The sequence below is a fragment of the Hippoglossus hippoglossus genome, chromosome 15 (assembly GCF_009819705.1).
Source record: "Hippoglossus hippoglossus isolate fHipHip1 chromosome 15, fHipHip1.pri, whole genome shotgun sequence".
Taxonomy (NCBI): Eukaryota; Metazoa; Chordata; class Actinopteri; order Pleuronectiformes; family Pleuronectidae; genus Hippoglossus; species Hippoglossus hippoglossus.
In genome coordinates, this window is record NC_047165.1 from 12,295,718 (window position 1) to 12,319,446 (window position 23,729).

The 23,729-nt window shown below is 43.8% G+C and overlaps 1 protein-coding gene across 4 annotated transcripts; it reads right to left on the bottom strand.

Moving 5' to 3' along the window:
* Nucleotides 1–2,437: 2,437 nt before the first annotated feature.
* On the bottom strand, nt 2,438–23,509 carry ldb1a (LIM domain binding 1a). Of its 4 annotated transcripts, none has more exons than XM_034608493.1 (12): nt 23,365–23,507; nt 20,556–20,656; nt 9,650–9,752; nt 9,117–9,161; nt 8,809–8,884; nt 7,885–7,987; nt 7,381–7,553; nt 7,169–7,291; nt 6,988–7,065; nt 6,227–6,350; nt 5,916–6,058; nt 2,438–4,110 (listed from the first exon to the last, which is right to left on the bottom strand). In XM_034608493.1, exons 2-12 carry the CDS (start codon nt 20,581–20,583, stop codon nt 4,057–4,059), a joined length of 1,050 nt encoding a protein of 349 aa, XP_034464384.1. In that variant the 5' UTR covers nt 20,584–20,656; nt 23,365–23,507; the 3' UTR covers nt 2,438–4,056. The 4 variants fall into 4 exon arrangements, with proteins under 4 accessions (XP_034464384.1, XP_034464385.1, XP_034464383.1 ...); XM_034608490.1 differs by lacking the exon at nt 2,438–4,110 and adding an exon at nt 4,117–4,993 and having other exon boundaries at nt 23,365–23,509; XM_034608494.1 differs by lacking the exons at nt 20,556–20,656; nt 23,365–23,507 and adding an exon at nt 12,101–12,524.
* Nucleotides 23,510–23,729: the final 220 nt, after the last annotated feature.

A 23,729-nucleotide genomic window follows, 5' to 3' on the forward strand; every position in this document is an offset into this window, starting at 1 on the left:
GACGGAGTTGTGCACTTGTGTGTGTGTCCTCTTTTCTTGTTTACCTCATCAGCTGCACAAACACTTGTTGATCGCTCTCTTCACCTCGACATAGTCGTCAATTACAGGCTGATCCCTTAATTAACAGATTAAAGGATCACCAAGTGCAACATGGCGAGCTCTTACCAAACAGCTACGGCACAAGAAGACTGCAGAGGCTTTAGTGATCTCCAGCATTGATTATGAGTTCCTGATGCGACGACACTGGGAGGCCGAGTGAAACTTGTCCTGTGAAAAGACACTAGAGAATAAATAGTAGAATACATTTTATATCGCTCTCTCTGTCTCATTTTGCGTGGCTGAGTCCTGCAGTTCTTTTCACTGCCTACACTTGACTGTGTTCCCCAGTGGGAGGCCGGTGAAGGATCCTATCCTCAGGGAGTCCCGCTGGTGATCGCTCACAGGCTCCCCACCTCGGACAGTGAGTGTGATCTGTAGAGCCACCAAGTGTTGAGCGCAGACACAACAACACACAACAAAATTGAGTCCACTCCCTTGCATTGCGTGGTTCTAAATACTAGCACCGTGGCTGCAAAGTCTCAAGAAGCTCGGCAGGAGAGGAATCTTTTCCAGGATGACAATAACAACAAGCAAAGAGTTGGTTAGGAAGAAACAAGTGGAAACTATGACCTTGTGGAGAAGTCAGAGCGTCCGAGCCCCTCCAGCAAAGAGCAGCTGAAAAGAAACATCTGGTGTCCTGATGAAGATGGCTTTTGTCTTAAATACTTTCCCTGTCACTGTTTTTTTATTTATTGAGTGGCATCATTCCTCTTGGGCCTTGGCTAAAACAAAACAAATAATATTCAACGGACAGGATTTGTCATGACAGGCCAATACAATGATGTATTGTATGTTTCCATGGTGACTGTGAGATTTGGTTAATTTCTCAGGAAGCCGTAGGCGTTGAGATGACTGTGACACAAGGTCAAGAATTAGCTTCCATGCTTAAACACACTAGAAATTAAAAACCTGAAGTCAATCATGAGCCTGGAAAAGCTCAAACTGTTCTTATGTGAATCATCAGTGCTGCTCTCCTGTCTCCATTGGGCCCTTTTGCCTGAGGCGCTTATTCGATTCACCAGCTCGGCAAAGAAACAATATCACATTGCTCTGTTTTATCATCTGTGCCTATCACTATGCAGCTACTGTAACAGTTTCTGTTATCGGCCCTGTTTTCTTGCCAACGAAACGTGGCTTCCATCTTCTGAATGACCTCTGCCCAGCCAATAAAGTATGAATAACTTGCTAAATGAAAAAAGCTGGCAGATAGAAACAGGTCTCACTGAGAAATGCATCCCTGACTATTTGTTGTTAATAAACTTGAGGGCTGCAGGGTCTCGCTCTCATTCCACTTCAAACTTGGTTTCAATAAGAACATTCAATAAAGTGCTCTGGCCACAGCTCACGTCCATTTTGCATGCAAAGAAAAAAACTTTATTATTTTTGTGTGGGACATTTTTTTCTTGGCAAGAGCTGTTGATTTTGAAGGATCCAGAGAGATCAGACTCACCAAAGCATACTTCTGAACTAGTGGAGAAAATATCTGCTTTATCTATTTGGTCTTTTACGTGTGATTCTCTTATCTCAGTTCTGTGGGATATAAAATAAAAATAAAATGTTGCCTGTTAAGAATCATCCCAGTTGAGTCGAAGAAAGACAACAGAGTTTTTCCAGTGAAAATTCGTCTTTATACATGAATTAGTAATGACAGAAACCTGGCCGAAAAATATAGATCTTAAATGCCCCACACGATGAATCACCGGCTGTGGGTGCACTTTTATTTCATGTCTCACAAACTCTTGTGCTCCCTAAATTACGTAAATTCAGAGCTGACAAATGTCCCTTAAGTTAAATCCTGTGTGGTGCTGCTGAACTGATAAACCACTGGAGTAGATGTGGGGGGTGCTGGAGACGATGAATACGGATTTAAACACAGCAACCTGCAGCTCAGTGTTGATTTACAGCTATAATGATGGAGGAATTTCTGACAGGCTGCTCAATCAGTTCCTGTGCTCTGAGAGACCCCTGCTGGGCGAGTCCGCACATTACTATCCAGCCGCTGTCAGCCGGGACACTGACGCTCATACATTAGGCAACATTTTCCATTTAAATGTATGTTTCTTAATAGGAAACACTGACTCAGCAGCTATATGGTCAAACACAGCAAGTCTTTTATCCCAATCATATTCAACTGTTGTGAAATGTCAACTTTACACTTTGATTTTGACATTTACAGAATTTTGATGCAACTGAGATTTTTCAAATGAAAAATCATAAGATCTGAAGATTTTAGTTAATGTTTTTTTTCATTGTCAGCATCTGTAGACGTCAGGTTTCTGACTCGCAATAAAAATGAGAAACTTCACAGCAAAAAACGACAACATGGAGGTGGACAAGGTTTTCTCTAAATGTGGTTATTTATTGGTTTTCAGTACATCTGACAAGTTTTCAGATAGACCAGAACCTTACAACAGCAGAGGATGGTTATTAAATATCTCCTTACTGTGAACATAATGAACCATTGTAATAAACAGGCCAGACTGACCCGGGAGCCGCACGTCAAAGGAACAAAAGTAATGGAATGACCTCTTTTTTTAGCATCAACTGACTCAGCAGCCCCACAAACCCCTCCATATATTATCATGAGTATTGTACAGGTGGGTTGGACCTAAACAGAACGTCCGTACATAGAAAAATAAATACAGTTTGCTAAAATGAGGGCAAAATTCTTTTATCAGTGATTGTACCATGAAAAATCACGTTTTAAAAAAACTTTTAAGAGGCTTTTCATCTCTTTACATTAGATTGAGTTTCTCATAGTTCTAGGGAGGAATACATAGAATAACTTTTACAGAAATTACTAGCTAAAAATATACAAGCACAGACACAAACAAAGTAAAGCCAACAGAAATGATTCTTCATAAAACATAAAACAGCGCAGTGTAATCGATATCTAAAGACTCTTTACATGTAGCTCCTTGGTCTGCAGCTTTCTTAATTGTGATTACAAACTTTTCTGGGAAACTTAAGTTAATACAAAAGTCTTTTTTTTCTTTTAAATCCTATTTTACAATCCTGTCAAAACTTGTTTTTTAAAATATTTTTTGAGTAGCAAATTTGAGACGTTTTCTGCAATTATGTTCACTGAAGAGAGGACCCCCAGATAAGAAATTTCGACACAAAAGCAAACAGTTTCTGCAATGATAAGACAACAGATCTAAGCCAGGCGTTTGACGTAAATTTCGGGGGGGTCAAACTGGTTTCCAGTGTGCTGCTTTGGACTCGCATCAAACGAGATGCGGTACAGTATCTCACACACTAGCCTTGTTCTCCCCAGCAGTGAAGCCAACGGACCTGATGACACTGATGTCTGACACAGATGGATGACATATCAAGCATAGACTTACATGAAAGTTATTACCATCACAATAAGAATGATCTAACAGCAATACTTATACATTAATATATACTGCAGGTTTCAGATGTTTTACAGTTCTTACATTAGCAATAATAGAAAAGGAAAACAAAATACACCGTCAATTCATAAGAAAAATAGATAGAGGTTTAATAGTGGAAAACAGTGCAAAGAATAGTCGGGGGTGTTTTTTGTTTGCTTGCTTGTCTGTTTTTTAGAAATTGTTTACAAAAAATTAAAAAACAAAACTGAAAACAAGTCTAAAACATAGAAAAATGAAAACGCACGTCTGTAGCGTCTGGTGCTCTGGTCCAGACACGCTGCATACCACCTCTCTCCAGTACCTCAATGTTTTATGCTGTAGGTGTTGCTGGGTGTGTGTGTTGGTGTGTGCACTGGTCTGTGTGTATATGTGTCATTGTTTGATTGGGTATGTGTATGAGGGTGTGTGTATGTGTGTGTGTATGTGTGGGTCAAAGAGAAAGAGACAGAGACAGAGAGTTTGTGTGTATGTATATGTATGTATGTGCATGTGTGTGTGTGTGTGTGTGTGTGTGTGTGTGTGTGTGTGTGTGTGGGTTTAAGATTTAGCGTAGTGGTTCTCAACTCCGGTCCTCAAGCTCCGGCACTGTACAGGTTTTTGTTCCAACCAGGTCCTACAAAAACAAATAATTGAGTTTTTAAAAACCGAACTTTTGAATTTTGATACTAAGAGTGCACACAGTTCTCTGCAGCCTGCAAAAAAATAAGTTAAATAAAAGCTGTAGCATTTCCTCCCTGTGACATGAGCACAACAGAAACAGCGAGGTGCGTCGTCAAGGGAAACGCACGCCAGAGAGACCCGAGGTTGGAACAAGAACCCACTGACACGGTCGCCGTTGCGAGCACTCAGACACTAGGACACGCCAACTTTTGGCCAAAACATCATGGCGGGCGACGGTGGCGGGTGAACACACATGCACACAAACCACCACCTCTCGCCGCGCACCTAAGAGGACTGACTGAAGCCGAGCAGACAAGGGCCAAGGCTGAGCACCACTGATCATGTGCAACAATGTGAGGCAGCAAGAGTGGGATTCTGCTGACCCTGTCCTTTATGTGACAGCTGAGAGCTCTATCAGCTGTCAAGCCTTCCCCTCATCACTCTCCTTTGTCTTGAAAATAGCATAACGCAACAAAACAAACAGAATTTAATAGAACAGAAGTGCTCGGCGCCGCCCTCCCTGACTCCTCTCGCTAGCACGTTGGCTCACGTGGGTCCCAGTAGGATTTAAGGATTGAAAAGGGGGGGCTTGCTGCTGCGACTTCAGCACTCTACTGGGATGACTGCGAGTTGTCGTTCTTGCTCTCCTGACTGGAGGGGGCCTTGTTGTTCCAGGGTGAGTGTGCCCCCAGTGCAGGCGAGCTGTTGAAACTGTCCTCATCCTCCAGGCCATTCGCCCCATCGAACTGCGTGTTCTCCAGTCGCGTGATCAGACGCTCGTCCTCGTCACCAAACTCCCCTCCCATCAGAGTGGGCTCTCCCACCATCATCACGTCCTAAAGGGGACAGCAAGGGCCGGTACATATTATCCCCATGATACAGGGGGGTGCGCGGAATGACTGGCTGCACGGGCGAGTTGTAACTGCTTTTTGCCTGTGGTCTAGGTGCGATCTAACTGGGTTTTATTCCAGCTTAACAACTACATTTTACCTAATGAAATGCATTTTCATTGATACTTCAAGGGACCATGCGTCATCAAGGTATCTGGCCCTGACCGTTCAGTCGTCCACGTGGCCCTGACTTCCTAGCCCTGTTCCAAGAACCAGGGTTGAGGGGAACTCCCTACTGGCCAGCAGTGGGCATCCCTGATCCTTGAGTGCTGCATCACGGGGGTTTTCATTCCACCTCGGGTCTCGTTCGCTCGATCAAGCAACCAATAAGCAAAGACAGCAGTGCTGTGTGAATCATCAGTGCTCTGATAGACTTAGTGTTAAACTCTAAAACCAAAGTCAATACAGCGGATTTAGAGAGAAAACCTGTCCCACTGGAAATCCCAGCCCATGGCCCCAGAACAATAGAACTTACTTAAAAGAAAGAGGTAACTTGTACCCCCTCTACATAAACCCTTAAACCTGTAGCCCCAGAGGACCAGGGACTGCCCATCACTGGTTCATATGAGGGGGATCCATTAACTTAATCTAATAATCCTCATTTGAATTACAGAAATCCCCCCCCCCCCCCCCCCCCATCCCTCACATGATTCCAAAGCCCACCTCCAGAAGCCTCCCTAAACTATCCGCTTCCTGGCCTGCTGCTACACCTACTCCTAGGCAGACTAGCAACCCCTGGTATCACCATCTCCACCCACAAATAACTTTCTAACATCCTAGCCTGTCTTTTCATCCCCCTCCATCCTCTGTCTCATCCTCCCATGGGAGGTGCAGATAGAGGTCAAGTAGATGTAATGCTTACAGGTACCTGGCTGGAGAGTGAGAAGTTGTTGGCTGGACTCTTCTTTTTGCTGTTGCTGTTGTTGTTGTTGCCTCCGCCGGTGCTCACAGTGCTTCCGCCGGACACCTTCCTTTTCCGCCGCTTGTTTGGAGCTTGTCTGGCTGGCTCAGCTAGAAACACAGAATAGGAGAAGATGTTAGAAGTACTGAAATCTGTAGTCATGACAGTCAAGTCATGCTACTGCAAGCTGGATTTGTTTATGGGTACTCCATGGCTTAATACGTTCAAGGGCAATACAGCCATAAATACCACTGGCAATTTCAAAACATACGTGTTACCTGGTGGGGCTACCATTCGTTGCCACTTTTGGAAGAGGCAGGTCTTCAGGCAGTCTCTGGGGCTCAAGCTGTAGGTCTTATGTCTGGACATCAACTCTTGCATGGGCTCCAATATCACACATAGCTTTAGGGAAGATAAAGAGGGGAAGCAAAGAGACATGAAGTAACATTAATGGATTATTGTACGTAGTCAATGGTGCAGAGCTGAAGTGGTGATTTATTTCACGACCAAAATACCTAAAAGAAAATGGTCACAGGGTGATTTTAACATCAGCTTCTGTTGTTTTCAAAGAGATTATTAGTCCCTTTCGAGCGACACAATTATTATCTTATTGTAACACACATTGTGATTACATCAGTCAATTTCTGACTATTGTCAGATGTTGAAAATGGTGACAATAGGAACGTTAGACAAGTAGTCTTACAGCCCTAACATCAGTAACCTTATACAAGTGGAATTTGGAATAAGAAAAATGCATGCTAATGGTAAACTCCATGGGAATAACACCCACGTTACAAAACAACGCCTTGTCAGGCTATTTGGCTTTTTCATAATCCATATAAAGTATAAAGTATGATGCTTATTATGTTACTGCAGGAGATTCTTATTTGTAAGTTTGTAAACAATCAAAAACTGACCTAGGATCACACAACTGATCCATTTTGGACTAAAAATGTTTAATAAAAGTGATAAGTTATCACCCCTGATAGTTCAGGTAAAACTGGGCGATTAAAAAAAATAATATATATGATGTGCTTACACGGAGGTAGTTGAGCGTCGAGTTGGACAGCCCACATCTGGTGATATTCTTAGCCAGCTGATCGAGCATCTGCGGATCCTGTGTGATCAAGTGAAAAAGCGAGATCAATAATGATTACTTTGTACAGGATGTGCATCTGAGTGTGTGTGTGGTTTTTTTTTTCCTCGAGCATGGAACTCACGTGCATAGCCAAAATGCTCCTTGGCAGGACCTCTCTGTGTTGTCTGATGCTGAAGTGCCACGTCTTGATCCTCATCATGTCATCAAACATGAACTCTAGGTACAGACGCCCCTCCACACAAACCTGTTCCCCAGGAGAGAGAGAGAGATCACAGCTCACACGTCACGATGCCAACAACAGGAGGAGAGGAGTCAGTGGGACATTAACCATACCTGCGTGAACATAGGTTTGCCGTTCTGAGTCACCATGGTGCACTGGTCGCAGTCGAGGGAGACAAAGTTACTGTGGAACGACTCCTTTGGATGCTTCAAAACGTAGAACAGCTCAGTGGCGCCCCCTTCAAAAATACTTCGAAAGTAGCGTGGAATCAACGTCCTGCCAATGGCTGCAGAGAAAAATGATCAATAAATCAAAAATAAATGCACATTCAACCACGTAGGGAAAGTGAGGAGTTGTAGTAGCAGAGAACCTCACACATGTATGAATAGGATCAAATTACAATACAGAGAATAAAGGTATTACATTGCAAACAGTTATTTGCCAATACTTAACTTAAGATTAAGTTCTGAAACACAAACATATATAAAATACATGGAAATTTGAAGATGAAAACAGTTTTTTGCACATCTCTCAAATGAAATGGGTTCCCTGTCTTAATATTATTAATTAGAATCTGATAATACTTTAAACTTTCTGATTAATAAAAAAAACCTTACTGTATCGTTTGGGTCCATCTTCCAGACAGAAAGTGATGGTGAGCATGGCGTCGTCCTCAAAAAACTCTGTGGTGAAGGCATCCCACCAGAGATTGTCACAGTCCTGAAAGAAGATGAAGAACCATTACTCTCATTTTTCCATTCCTTCAAATCTGAAAGTTTTGAAACTCAAGTGTTTTACGTCATATTCTCAATAAAATAAAACATATCAATCAAGTCTAATACAGAGAAAAGACATAGAAGATATACAACTTTTTCTCTATTTTACCCTGAAAGGGATCATGTTCAGTTAGCCTTTAATAAAAGTGGGTCAGTTATTGGTTTACATTCAACCCTGGTAATAATAAGTGTTAACAGTAGGTGGTGTGTTTGATAGAGACGTGAGGCAGTAACATAGGATCATATAAATAAGGACAACTGAAAATAAGGAAGCAAAGATTCTTGTTTCCACAAATTTATGATATCTATAACCCCTCTACTCTTCTCTATGGCATGTTGTTTATTCAAATATCAAGTGTTAAGCTGGACATAGCTGTAGGTAAATGTAAATGTACACAGGTTATGGTGGTGTGTTGTGTGAAGGGCACAGAAAACAATATCTCATGTCAGCTACTCTGTTGCAGGCTCAGGCGTACCGTATAAACAGCTGGCACTCCAATTACATTTCAGCCAGGTTCATCAGATAATCCTATTAATTCATTAGAAAGTGAATTTGAATGAAGCCAGTAAGCTCTTGAGCTTTATTCCCCATAAAACCCCATACATGGTTAACTTCATTTGTTTTTTTTTAAACACGTCAACAGTAAGTCTTTCACAGAACCTGCAGAATGTAACACACAGAGTAACTGCAACCATGTTTTTGGACAGCAACAGTTTGGTGCTGATGTCTTAAGCTGTAAATGATGATGATGATGTGACTCTCACCTCTGTCCAGTTCTGTAATCTTTTGTTCAGCTCATATATCCTGTAGTCTGTCTGGTTCCCGTACGGTGTGGGTCTCCTGAAACAGAAACCATGAAGAATTTTAAAATGAACAGAGACCATAATGTTTTATGTTTTACTTGTGACTACACAAGGGTTCCCACTCTTTTGGAGAAATTATTTCCCAAGATATAGTATTTTTAATTTCCAGGTTGTGTTCATGAATGATAAAATATTCTTTAAAATTCCAGGTTTTCCAGGATGCCTGGGAACCCTGTGTGTGCTCAGTATGTAAGCATCAGTGTCCTCACCCCATTCCAGGCTCCATGTATGACGGGGGGTACATGGGTGTAGGCCTAAGAGGACAGAAAAACAACAACAGTCAGCAACTGATTCCTAAGAAACCAAAGTAACAAAAAAAGGATGCATTTAAAAAAATACTGTAAAAAAGTATTATTATCTGTCAATCAAGTTGAATGTTGCTTCGTCTTGATTGGTGCATTTTTAGTCCACACATTATGAGCCAGCCTGTCTGTGTAGTTAAGTCTCATGATTTTATCCCATCATTATCTAACAGTGCAAATTGAAGAATGTGCTATACAACATCAATAAAGATCATTATTTATAAAAACGTTCGGCACCAAAATAGACGTTTTTGTGGTCTTCAGTAAAAATATCTAGGTCAAGACAACAAATCATAACATTAAGACTTGAGGCTCATAAGAAGTAAAGCAGAGACTCAGTGAATCACATGATTAAACCAAATGAATACATAAGGTGCATTAGTTTCAGGCATCTTTTCCTTCATAACACAGCATGACCTGACAGTATGACCCAGACCTACCCCACATCTCTGTCAAGCATAGCGCCTGGGTGGAAGGGGGGAAAGCTGCCGCCGTTGGGGGGCTCCTTAGGAGAGTACAGCTTGAATGACTTTGACGAACAGCCTGCACACAACCAACAGGGCGGAGGAGGAGGAGGAGGAGGAGGGGAGGAGGAAAAAAAGAGCAGAGATTTAGAGGAGATTTAGATTTAGCTCGTTCAAATCACAGCATCATCTAAGTAATCTGATCTGGGACGGTTTTGTTGAGATTTACTCAAATAAAAGCACGCTGCCAAAACAATTTCCTGCTGCTTTCATTATCTAATGCATCTTCAATCTGGTAAATGGACAAGAAAACAAATCATCATCATCATGAGGGGGGGGGGGGAAACAGCAATATTTATTAGCCTGCAGAAAGTCTGAGAAACAATCAGGCTAATGGGACGAGATGGTCTGGTGTGTACTTTGTGTTCGTGTACCATCCATAACACAACAGGGTTCTCTGCATACAGCCCAATATGATCCTAACCATACTAGTCTGTGCTGTGTGTGTTCACCCCCTCTAGTTGCCTCTACCGCCCATCCCCCCACTCCCTCTACCCTGGCTGTTGTTAACCCTTCTCTGCCCAGATGAGGCATTCATGCTCAAACAATTTGGGGCTCTGAGAAAGCATCTATTTGGTATCCCGGCTCAATGAGATCCCACAGGAAGCCACAACTGCATATGATTAGGTCCGACCAAAGATATTTTAAATGCAAGCTCGCAGTGGTGGCCCAAACTAGCCCATCATAAACCGCCCTGCGGTGACCCTACTCTGTAGTACGGCAACAGAAAAATGCTGATAATTCGGATGAATTGAATATTTGTGGTAGAGATTAATGCATTATCAGGTAAAGAGACGTTGGAAACAGTTGGTTCATAGAAAATCCTGAATGTTTCCATATGCCTACTTGATTGTGGTGTTTACATATGCTTCGCTTGTAGATCAGGTATTCCCAACAGGCTCCTGAAGGCAGCATTATGGTAATTTTTTAGAGTTAAAGTCACAATTTATGCTAAACAGTCAGTTGGTGTAAACCTGGCATGTGAAGCGGTGATCAAAGCTTATTAAAATAGACAGAGGGAGAAACATGGGCACCCAATACGACACACTTTACATCGGAACCAACCCTAAAATGAGATGTTTTTAAAAAAAACATTCTCATCACGTCTAGTGAACTGATGGATTTCCCCCACAGGCAGAGGTGGTGATTTAAAGTCAAGGCAGATACAGATGGAGGGAGAAAGGCACGAGTTGGGGTTAAGCATGCCTGCGTGAACTCCGATCGGTCTCCCCATCGGCTCCTCGAACAACTAGAACTCCTCCTTAATTTACTTTCGGCCTTTTCTTCCTCGCTTCAGCACACCCGGGAGAGTCACGGCAGGTCATGTTCTCCTCCCCATTACCAAGGAGGCAAACCTGCTCAGGAGCATCCAACAATGGTTCTCTATGCATTACCTCTGACCTATAGACCCACCAACCCACCCCCATACACCCTCCACAACACCACCAGCCATTAGACCCAGACAGCATTCAACCACATACGATAAGGCTTTGTTCAGGCCGGTGCTAACGAGCACTGTGCAACAATACATATTCCACTGCAAACCAATAATTCCCCTGCTATAAAAACCTGTTCATTATCAGATGTTTGCTGTCAAATAAACATGCATCTTATTGCCTCTGCTGTGGAGTGTGATGCAAGCATATTCTGAAACATACAGGCTGCAGGATTGCTCACACACACACACAGGTTATTCTCACTTCTAATAAAGATCCACAGTCACCGGCAGTAAACCCATCTGCACCATATCTGCAGATTACACATCCCAGTCTAACAGAAGCACAACAACAGTTTAAAGACGCCAAACACAACAGTGTCAGGGAGGCATAATGAGTTAAAGTGCACATGACAAATAAAGATGAATAAGCCCGATTGCAGTCTGTAGACAAGCTCTCATCTCAGAAGCCGGTGAGATGTCACGATGCCGGGTCTCCATCAGCGGAGGAGAACTTTAAACACATTAATCTGCTGCAGTTAAGTCCGCCCAAACTGTTCAGTGCGAACAATAGAGCTGCATCCGGAGAATGGCCCCGAGCCAATAAAACACCCAGTGCAGTGCGCGAACCCTCCCAACATGACGGCCCCGCTTGTTGTGGTCTATTCGCAGCTTGATGTGTGGACATGCACCGTGGATAATTCAAAGTAAAGCCGGTGTTTATCACACAGGAGCGGGCGTCAGCTGCACACCAGGGCCGCATTCGCTTGCGGAGCACGGATGCCATTGCTAAGCTATAAACCTACTTGCTAAAGTATCGTCATCGCCGCCGTCCACTTAACAATCCCCCGTGCTCGTGTTGCCATCACTTCCTGTTATTTGCTAGGAGCCCGCGGAGCTGCTAAAACGGTGCGGCTGTGAGGTGGAGTTACCTGCAGAGAAATGTCCACCGAAACGCGGTGCTGCTCAACACCTCCGCTCGGTGTTTCTAGCCAGCTAGCCTCGCTGCTAGCCGGAGCGGCTGGATGATGGAGGAGGAGGAGGAGGAGGCGGAGGAGGAGGAGAGCTCCTGCTACGATCCCAAAACAAGACGGCAGGACGGGAAGTGAGATGCCCCCGCTAGTCTCCTCGGTTCCCGTCAACTCGCAGCCCCCAGCAATATGAATTCGATGTCATGAGCTCGGGGGTCGGTGCTGCCTCTGCACTACTACTACAGGACCCTTTGTTCCTGCCAGCCGAGACACGAACAAACAAAGGCCCCGCCTCCTCCGGGGCTCCTCCGCCCATCCCGGCTCACAGACCGGGACAAACACGGGCCTTCCTCCCTGACAGGGCCCTCAGTCTGTCCTGTCACACGACTGCACCAGGGGGGCCCCCACTGGGATAAGAGGTAGGGGCCAATGTTGAGAAACAACACACACATCAACACATCCATTTTTACGAATATAGTACAAGATGGTCACTGTCCCTTGTACGTTTGCACCATAAACTACCAGCGGATGTTCGGGACATAACTTCAGTTGTGTACCTTAGTGTCATCAACTGTTTCGGCCTTTTAATCAGCGATACAGTCCGAACCTGAGGGTACGCTGAGGCTAAAGGTAAATCTGACTGGCTACTGGCTTGTATGGCTCAGTGGATCAGACATCATTACCTCTGTGCCTTTTTAAACTAAACACTGTCCCATTTTTTAACATAGGACAAAATGGAGAACATCCCTTGTATGTTCTACTGCACTAATTCATGCCTACCACCAGTTGATGTTATCGGATGTTAGTGGCCGACAGTATCAGCTTGATCGCTGTGTCAGACAGTCTGATACGACTGTTTTTTCACTGTACTATTCTTTGAAACAAAAGGATATCGATGAAAAAAGTATTTAGGGATCGTCAGTCCAATTTAGTGAGCTGGCAGTAAAGGGTGAGTTTTCTGTGTTAGATCAGTGACATTTTATTAAAGGGATAGTTCACCACCTCCTCCTCCTGCCTGGAGCCTCGTTCACGTCCGCGGGCGCACACACCGCACAAGCTCACGCCTCAATGCTCTCGCCCAAGTGGCACGTAAGCCCTTTAGGCTAAAGACATGGTGTAAATGACTCTGTTTCGAGTCGAATTTGAATGCCGGGGCTTGCGGACACTTGGATGACATCACAGGAGCAGTATGCAGGCATTTTATGTTTTTTCTGTTATTTTTTACGTATGAAGAAGTGGTCCCCAGTTACTTTAATGGTATTTAGCTGCAACGCTGTTTACCCCTGAAACACGTCGAAAGTGTTTTGTGGACTCAAACACTTCACCTACCCTCCATCGGCATAGTGGTGAGTGGATAATGAGTGAATTAAAATTCTTGGGGTGAACTATCCCTTTAAGTTAATCCCTTTCTTGACCCCATTCAGACCTGGTATTAACATACGTCCTCAGTGATCCAATCAAAACTGGTCAGCGCTAAGTACATGTATGAACCATAGACTGTACATAAAGATGGACAACGCATCTCCACTTACTCCCACAAAAGAGCTGAGATAAAAATGCCACCATCTTGCGCATTTGGAGCCAGAGTCTGCACAGTAGCAATCAGGGGATGGAACCATGGTAACAAGGTCCCGTCAATGCGCGCTCATCTAATCACGAGTCAGTCTCAGCTGTCAATCATGAAGTTTCACCACATTTTTATACTATCAAATTTCTAATTAAAAATGAGTGGGGAAAATGAATACTTGGACATAAATCAGTGTGATAAGAAAAACCTAAAATGTCAAAAAACATATATTTTGACTTTTTAGATTGGCCCATGTCCCATCCTTTAATATGGAGGAGGCAGGGGTTATATTGCAGCCAGCCACCAGGGGGCAATAAAGACGCTTTGGCCTTACTTTTGGGGAACTGCCATGTCATCCATCTTCATGTGAATGCAGGCAAATGCTTCCTCTATGTGTCTTGAGATAAGATCAATCAGACCACATTTGAAGGTGGTCTGGGACACATGTGGCCACATTCTTTATTGTCTCACCCTGCTTGTGATTAATACAGTCTTTAAAATGTCATGCTATATAAGACCCCACACACACTTGTTATATGATATATAACATGAAATCCTTCTAAGTATTTTACCAGAACAGAAACTCTTAGACCTACAAGGCCCACGCACAGGACTGGCTTGTTCTCCAGGTTCCACAGATTGGTTCTCTCAGATATTATTATTATTAATTATTATTCCTAGTGAAATCTGATCCATCTGAGAAGATTTTTCCAACTTGGTTAATTTATAAAGCTTTTTTATAATGTTGGCTAATTCCACAATATAATCAGTCATGCAAAACTAGGGTATAATGAATTTATTTTTGCTAGGGCTGCTGGAAGTAGGTAAACTAGCACTGGTCAATCATAGTGTATAGTACAGACTTTAACGATCCCAAAATGAAAATAGAAATTGCATTGATTGAATCTATGAAGTGTGACTCAGAGGTTCTGATTACACTGCTCAGTAAATCGGTGATAGTAGTTTCCTAAATGTGCTGTTTAATTTGTAAGGGCTTAGGAAAAATGATTGACTCAGACGACTCAAATCCTTTAGACCACAGTCTTGAGCCTGTCATAGCCCCAGATTATGTAAGGCTATAATCTGTAGCCTCACGTTTAATCAATAACCACTTGTGTTTACCAGTCATACGTGAAGTGATCTCACAGAGCAGTTAAAGCTCAATTTGTCAAGGCTTCAATTTGAGCCAGCAATTAGTCGGTGGAATAATATAAGCCAGCAGCGTAGATGAGAGGTGTAAAGCAATGCATTTCATTGAGAACAAACACATCCGACCACAGTCTTACCACATAAACCCCACATCAGACACAGATCCGAGATATCATCTTGTGTTCAGTGTTCAGACTGGAGGAGACAACACCACAAAAAGTTTGAATGTGAATAGGATCTTATCTTAAAATTTTTTTTTAAAGAGCCCTTCATATAACTGCTTGGACCTGGAATTTCATGTTGCAAAGACACAGCTGGAGAATATTTCTTCCAAGTTTTCATCTCACCACTAGGTGCCAAAAAATATCAAAGATAAAAACTTTGATAATTATCACTTTAAATGTCTCATGATTATCTCTTTTAAGTTTTAAAGACAGTAAAAGTTGTGGTTTTAAACTCATCTTTATGAGCAAAAACTGACAAACACAACAGCAAATCATTTAAAAAATCTGAGGAAGATCAATTATGTTTTATAGCCTTCCTCCTCACTGTGCTTGTATAAGGCATATCCATTTTATCGATATATAGAACCTTTCTTATTGAAGAAAATTATACCGCGATCATTATTGATATTGTTTTATTGCCGAGCCAACACATTTCTTCCTGCTGTAGCCTTTTCTTGTTACCAAAATGTTGTTCAGCTAAAATGAAGAATCTCTTCTACATGAAGTAACTGGAGTCCAACCAAGAGAGACAGAGAAAATAAATTATTGAAGAGTCACAGGGTGAATAGAAGGTCCTTTGTCATAACACAGGCCCAGGGGGGGGGGGGGGGGGGGGCGGGAATCTCATGTTGATTCCCTGCTCTGCTGCCCTCTATTCAGTGTTGATGGACTGACACTGGGAGACGTGACAGAACAGCATCTCCCTCTGCTGGTAAATGCTGCGAACATCTTCCCTCAGGCTTCAGATGAGAAGGATAGAACAACATTCATCCAGGAGGTTATTCTGCATCCTATTACCCAGACATCCGATTGAAATCTATATTATCTGCATTGCATAAAACTGATTAAGATGGATCAACAAGAAATATGCATTATACTGTATGGGACATTTCATGAATTTCTGTGAGAGTATTTCATTACAAGAGCTGAATCTTATTTTTTCTGAATTCAGTAAAAAATCTTTACACACCCGCACCTTGTAAGCAGGGCTGTCAGGCAGTGATAACACTAAAGGCAGCATCAGAATATGGCAGTCATACACTACACAAGAACTAAGTCCTATTTTAGTCACCGGAAAACTGGTGTTGCACTACATAAGATCTGATGCACTTGCTTATATTTATAGATCTCTGGCTCCTAAGACCACTTTACATGTGCTATTTTATGCTCCGGTGAACTGCAGAGCATTCACACACTATCACATTCATCTGTTCCCATGGAAAAAAATAATGTGGTCTCTAAACAGGAAAAATAGAAACTTCATCAAATATTTAATGGTTCATTATTCCAGCAGTTTGACACGTTTTACTTGAAGAAACTGACTGTGTACTTGACTTATGACAGAGACAATGAGGTTTTACAGAGAGAACCTGAACAGAACGCTGGCGAAACAGCATGTTCAGATTCATGTTGCTGCTTTTCTAGACGCCGCCGTGGAAGCACGAACCTGTCAGGGACGTTGTTGAGACACCTGACTGGTGGTGATAAAAACATGGCAGCAGACAGAATGAACACAGACTGCACCCAGAGGATACTGCTGTGGCTTGACAGGAGGAAGTTACACCGCACGTGTTCCCGATAAACCGAAAGATAACAGAAGGAAGCCAGTATGTGAATGTCAGTGTGACGGTTGATGCTGTTGGACATTTGCAATGACACAGGTCACTGATCTGACTCTAGCCAATCCCTGAGGTCCGCTGCAGAGGACTGTTGTTGACTAATCGGATGTGGTGCAGTTTAAACTGTAGGATTGAACCTCATTAATTAAACAATCATTTTAACAGCTTTCTCTTGTTGGGCAAACATTCAGAGAACAGAATTACATGTCCTGAAAAGAAATCACAAAAGCTTCTTTAATGTGTCTGCACCTCACATAAAATAAAATCTTCACTTATAATACAGTACAACTCTGTTTTAATGTGTCTTCTGAAACTAAACAGCAGAGATAGCGTCTGCAGTGATAAATAAAATGTATTTAATTTTGTATGTATATTTTTTGTGTCATATCTTAAAGGCCACTTTAAGAATGCAAAAAATATAGTTCACATATTTATTCCTATTTAAATGTTCTTATAACTTTTTAATAACGGTTTACATTTTTTATAGTTTTATAACTATGTTTATATCTATATTGAAATAATTAAATGTCGCCACTGTAAATGTGTAAAAATAAGTCAAAAATATGAATGTACTTTGTAAAGTTGAGTTGTCTCTGAGACAAATGAGACACATCTGTTTGCACTGTTATCAAGTATAAGACAATAAAAATCTTGAATCTTGAAAATCACAATAAAAAAAAACAATGGTTTTATGGCAGAAATCCCTTTAACAGACAGAAAATGTAAACGTTCACCTTGATTGGCTTGCAATTTATTAAATCTATCTGCGCCGTTCATGGTCTGTTTGCACAGTTAATCTTTGAAACCTAGCAGTACCTCAACCAGGTTGATTCAATCTAATGAAGGTTCATATACTGTATTTACACAACAGCCCTGAGCCTGAAATAGTCCTGAACCCACACACACAGGTTGTACACAGATTCTCCATGCAGCTTTCAAACAACATCTGCGGCTTTCCTCGTGCCTTTTGTTTTCCGCACGGCTCCGTTTCAATCTGAACGCTGCTGCTGTCATGTTCTCTCTCCGTATCAGACCTACTTTCATGTCTAAAGACTCTGCAGCTTGTACGTCTCTCACAAATAAAAGGTGCGCTTTGATAAAAAAAATCCCTTTCTACCTTCCCACACATTTAGTTTTCTTCCCATCCTCCTCCCCCCCATGTGGCACATGCCAGCTTTCCTCTGCCATCCTGTCGGCCTGCAGCAGATGTGACATCACTACAGCTCGTCTCCTCTCAATGCGCCCCCCCTCCTCATCTCTCTGACTCCCCAGCATCTCTGTCTCCCACGCATTCCTTCTTTCTCTGCCTCTGCACACACAGCCATTTTGATCTAGCAAACAAGATCTGAGGGACTCACTGGTGTAGAGAGAGAGAGAGAGAGAGAGAGGAACTGAGTAGGAAAAAAAAAAGAGAGACGCAGGCTTTCAGTGCAGTGAAATAAAGCTGAGGCAGTCATGTTGTTGTGTAATGGTAATCAAAAAAGAAAAAAAAAACGGCTGCCATTTTGGCTCTGCTTTAAGCCACTTTTCTCCAATCAGGAGCCATGTGACTTTCTGCATGAGGTAACGCCACAGTTACTGCAAAAGGCAGTGAGCGAAGGATGAAGGAGCAACAGAGAGAGGAAGAAAGAGGAAGAGAGGGGGGAGAGAGTAAGATGAGGGAGGGGCTGGAAAGAGATGGGTGAGAGACGGAGAGAGTGTCGAGCAGAGGGGAGTGTATGGTTGAGTGGGTGCATGTGAAAATGAAGGGGGGGGTATCTTAGGCTCACAGGCAATCTATTTTTACCATTTAGTTTGAACGGAGGATGTGATTGGCTCTGCCGTGTAACGACGAATCTCCTTCATGCTGGCGAACAAAGCCTTAAAAAGGCTGATTCACAGCAAAGTCAAAACAACAGCAGGATGCCACAAGGTTGTCAATGAACCAGACAGACAGGAGAAGTGTGTTCCTTCACATTCCCTCCTCATGCCTGCAGTCATGCAAATACGCTCCGTTTAAAGTCCTTTATCCAATAACATTGGGACCCCGGTAACAAAACAAAGACGACAGAGGGCAGGTGAAAAGAGAAAGTGATCTGAGAGTAAGAGTTGACTTGTTTTTCTTAAGCGCAGACGTGCACACAAAAGGATGGGGCGGATCTTCCACCCACCATCATACAAGAATGTAAACAAACCAGTCGTCATTTATAAGGGTAATAATTCACAGAGCAAGAGCGAAACTGCAAACCAGTGTTGATCGATGTTGCTCTGTGTTTCTCTGAGAGATCCACAAGCCGAAACTTGTCCGAGGCGGATCCTCATAAAGGTTTACATGTGTGTGTGTGAGCATGGTGGACATTTGCATGCATGCCTGTCTGAGGAAACCTTCGTGTGTGTTCGATTGTTGGTGCACACACAACATGCACATGGCAGATCTCTCGGTTGGACCTCTTTGGTACGTCCTTCCAAAACATGTGGATGCCATTAAAAGTTTCTGCTCCACTGTAAAGTCTGTCAACAGAGGGAGCGACAGAGGCAGAGATACTGGAAAACTACAGAGGAAGGAGCGAGGAATGATCTGAGAAGAGAACATCAAGCGGAGGCCCCTCTAATATTATTCCATCTGATAGCCGACTACCAATGAATCAGAGCAGCCCCATTAAAATGATACTGACACCCTAATTCAATCTGCGTCCTCTCAGATCCCCCCGAGCAGATGCTACGATTCAATTTCTATCTGTTACTCGCTCCCTCGTGCTGCACAGAGCCCGTCCCCTGGCACTGTGAGGCTCTTTGCTGTGCGCAAGGCGACTGTCTTGAGCCGCCTGCCTGCTCTCACTGGGAGACCATTAAAGAGAAATTGCTCTCAAGTCACAAAGGAACAAACACTCGATGGGAGAGAGCAGATTAAAAGGTGTGCTTGATAAAAAAAAATTGCCAAAACATTTTGCCTGCCAAAAACTGACATGTGAAGACAAAGATGCAGACAATACAAAGACATGTCTAAGATCCACACAGCAGCTTAACTCCAAACATGTTCAACTCTTAGTTAAATCCCTCATTAATGGTGGAGAGCGCCCTTCTCTCCTGACACCTTAACATGCCTTACTAACACTTACTGATCACTTTCTGGGCACTTCTTAACCTCATCTCCTACACTTTGTCTCCCTTGAAAAGATTTAGCTCTCAGCGCTTACTTTGAGGACTCCAACTGTTCTGCAGCTTTAGTGTTGTCCCCTCTGTTGTAAGTCGCTCTGGATAAGAGCGTCTGCCAAATTAGTAAATGTAATGGTTTAAACTCGTGAGAGAGCAGCTTTAAACCGTTTTGCAATGACTACTGATGTGCTTTGGCCTCGTTCAGTGCAGGCCCATGGGAAGAATATGAGAAATTATTCTAGTGACATTAAGCAGTGATTTCTAACAACTCTTCTAAACATGTAAGAGCACAAATAATCAAGAAGCAGAAGAAAAAGGGTCAGAAAGAGTGAAAAGAGTCCAGAGCAAGTGGAGTGCTTATTGATATTTCAGTGTCTGCCTGTGTCAAAACTCAAAGAGCCATTGATCTGCTGCACAGCGTGCTTGCGTCAGTGCGAGGGATCTGCTGAACAACTCAATCCCAAAGTGCGCTAGGCTCACTCCATAACCCTGTTTTAGGAGATGTGTTGAGAGTGTAGCGCGGCTCCACCATCACACACATGCATGCACACACAAGCTCACACAGCTTGACACTGGCCCTGGGCGGCTTTGCAACACTTTTACATAAGTCATCTTTCTGACAGTACCTCTGAGCACAGACACAGGGGCGGCGGACCGGGGAAAAGAGGGAGAAGAGAGATAGAGACTGAAAAAAGGGAGAGGGAGTGAGAGTAGGTACTCACCGGGACAAGCACAACCTCCAACAGACATCTTCTCACATGTTGGGCTCTGCTCGCAACGAAACAGCTGCACTCAGTCCACACGCTGCTTGCATGGGACAACTCTGAGGAAAACAACACAGACAGGGGGGTGGAGAGATAAGAGGGAGTGGTAAAAAAGCAGGGCATGTACACCACAACTACACACCTCTCTCTCTCTCTCTCTCTCTCTCTCTCTCTCTCTCTCTCTCTCTCTCTCTCTCTCTCTCTCAGTTAGAGGCAGGAAGTTGGCAGTGGTGCTCTGGCTGCATCATTAATAGGCATATTGCAACACAAGTGGGAGGGAAAACGAGAGAGAGGAGTGAAATAGGAAGAAAGAGACTTTAATGGTAGGACTGGAAAAAGTAATATAGAATGGAGCTAAGGTGTGTGTTTCCTTGCGTGTGTGTGTGCGCAAGGAAGAATGCATGAGGGAGGCAATTAGAGCAAAGGAGAGGAAAAATAGAAAATGCACAAAGTGTGTGTGTGTGTGTGTGTGTGTGTGTGTGTGTGTGTGTGTGTGTGTGTGTGTGTGTGTGTGTGTGTGTGTGTGTGTGTGTCAGTGATGTATCATCTATTTTTGCCCAGCGCTGCTGTGGGAGATAAACATACTCAGTAGGAGCCCAGAGGCAGAGGGTCATTACTGCCAAACAAACACACATGCATGCACATGTACACACACACACACACACTCACACAGCCTGCCTCGTGTATGACAGATTTCCATCTCTCTTTCTGTCTCACTGCTTCCCTCCGTTTTTCTGCTGCAGAGAGAAGACTGGTGTTAATCACTACAGACAGTATTGATTAAAAATGCAAAGCCCACCTGGAGCGCAGGGACACTGGAGGCCCATGGGAGGCAGGAATAAGCGCGCACGTATAAATGAGCTCACGCTAGTCACAACCAAGAAGAACTGCATGTAAACAGTGTGACTTGACTGTTTACCCAGCAGCCTCTGCCTCTTCTCCCTCTTTTTCCCAATCTTCTCTTGCTTACTTCGCTCTGTCGATTTAATCTTCACACTCTGTTGATATTACCTTGACCTTTCTGCAGCTTGATGTGATTTTGTTTCATTTCCTTTCCCTCGTCCACGTCTGTGGCCTCCCTTCCCATTCATCCCATAACTTCTCTTGGCTGAAGCGTGCCGGTTCTGTGAGCCAATAACCTCATAATCTCACACTTCACTACACAAACACACGCGCACATATTTAACTCCCATGAGCTGGACGTCTTTGTTGCCCACGTAGCTGATCCTGTCAGAAATACAAAGATACGGTGTAGAGGCAGTGTTGTTTATGTGGTGGTACTTTGGTGGTACTCTAAGGATTGTAGAGTAGCTCAAAAAATGTGTCAAAATAGAAATTAATATGAATCCATCCATCACTTATCTATAATGCATATCCTTTGAGAGTCATTGGGGGGGTCATCAAATGTAACAACCTGTTGAAATAGTTGGAAAAAGACATTCAAAAGGGTCAAAATGAACTGTACTATGTACTGTGGATCATCTGATCGGGCTGTAGGTCAAACCACTGGTTTACTACAGTAGTAGTACAGTAGGAATAGTCCATTTATCTCATGTACTGAATCACCCCCCAAAGTGAGTTGAAGCCCAGTTGAACAAACCTCAGATCTCTGTTGTCTGTCACTCACAGCCGATACACTAACAAAAGACAAAACAACTGTCTCCACTGAAACGAAAGCTGACAGGCACATTCCCCACACACCAGCCCACTGGCAGAGACATCGCAGCTAAATGTCATAAACGGTGTCAGACACTGTTCTCAGGACTGAGACACAATGAACAACCCTGCGGGCCTCCTCATCTTTTCCCCTTACTTGTCTCCCGCCCCTTTTCATTTCCTCTTCACGCACACTCGCACTTTTTTTTTTGGTCTCAGTCTGTTTCAGGGTCTGTGTCTTTCTCAGCTCCTCTCATCCCTCCCTCTGCCATTCTGTCACCATTTGGCTCTTTGTGAGCCTCGCATTAGGTCGCGACATTTACAGCAGATTAACACCAGCTTCTGCTACTGTACAAATGGACAACTCTGAACAAAGACGGAGATGAGTGATAGAAGGGTCTGCTCCCGACAAGAGAGAGAGAGAGGGAGAGACAGAGACAGAGGGAGAGAGAGGAGGGGTGCGTGAGTGTGATTTGGGAAATGGCTTCTTCTTTTTTGTCCAGGAGCGATTAGGCTTTTGAAGCTGATGCACTTCACCGCTGTCATGCATGCTCGCTCTCTCACGCTCTCACTCTCACTCACTCTCTCTCTCTCTCTCTCTCCTCTCTCACTCTTGCGGATGCAGAGATTCCCGCTCTGTCAACACATCCGCACATTGCTCAAAAAAGCTCTGGGAGAATAATGAAGTTCCTCCACCGCTGGGCTCCGTCCCTCCGCTGTGGAACCACTCAGCAGCAGACGCAGCAGTTCCATAACACTGCGTGACAGACAGCAAAGTGCCCGCACACGCACTCATGCACTGGCTGCATGGTTTACTCACGGCACACATGCACTCACACATTAACACACTCTTCGCATGTGGCCCTCTGACAGCGTGGCAAACACTCGCTTTGCCCCGAATTCCCGAACAGAACATTTCTAAAAGGCTCCTGGTGGCACGCTTGTTTTCCCAGGTGAGGTCATGCTACCAAGGCTTACCTCTCTGTCTTTTGTCTTGCAGCTGTTTGGCGACCCCCTCCCTCCTTTTTCTTTCTTTTTCTCCACTCACTCACTCTCTCTCTCTCTCGTACAGGCAAACACCGTCAAACAAGCTCCATCTCTTACCGCTTACCTTTGTCTCCTTCTCTCTTCTGCGCCCACGCTCGCTCAGGAAAAAGTCCGCCTGGGTCAGCCACGCAGAGGAAACCAAGCTGGGCCAGCGGAGAGAGAGAGAGAGAGAGAGAGGCAGAGAGTGATGAGCAGATGCAGATAGGAGTCACAAATGGAGAGGGGGGGGGGCTAAAGCAGTGTGCAAATTGGATGATGAGAAGGAAGGAAGGAGGGAGGGAAGGAAGGAAGGAAGGAAGGAAAGAGGTGGAGAGGAAGAGGAGGGGAGGGGGCAGATCTCAGCTGCACTGGTATGAATATGACGCAGAGGCAGCAGCCAGAGCCACTTCTCCTCTTCTCTCCTCTCCAGCCCCATCCCTCCATGCCCAC

Excerpts from the sequence above, each read along its gene's own strand:
- ldb1a (XM_034608490.1), bottom strand. The coding sequence starts at position 20,583 with ATGTCTGTTGGAGGTTGTGCTTGTCCCG. Across the intron at positions 9,162-9,649 it reads ATGCTTGACAGAGATGTGGG|GCCTACACCCATGTACCCCC; the intron begins GTAGGTCTGGGT and ends CTGTCCTCTTAG. Across the intron at positions 7,066-7,168 it reads GGAGCATTTTGGCTATGCAC|GATCCGCAGATGCTCGATCA; the intron begins GTGAGTTCCATG and ends TTGATCACACAG.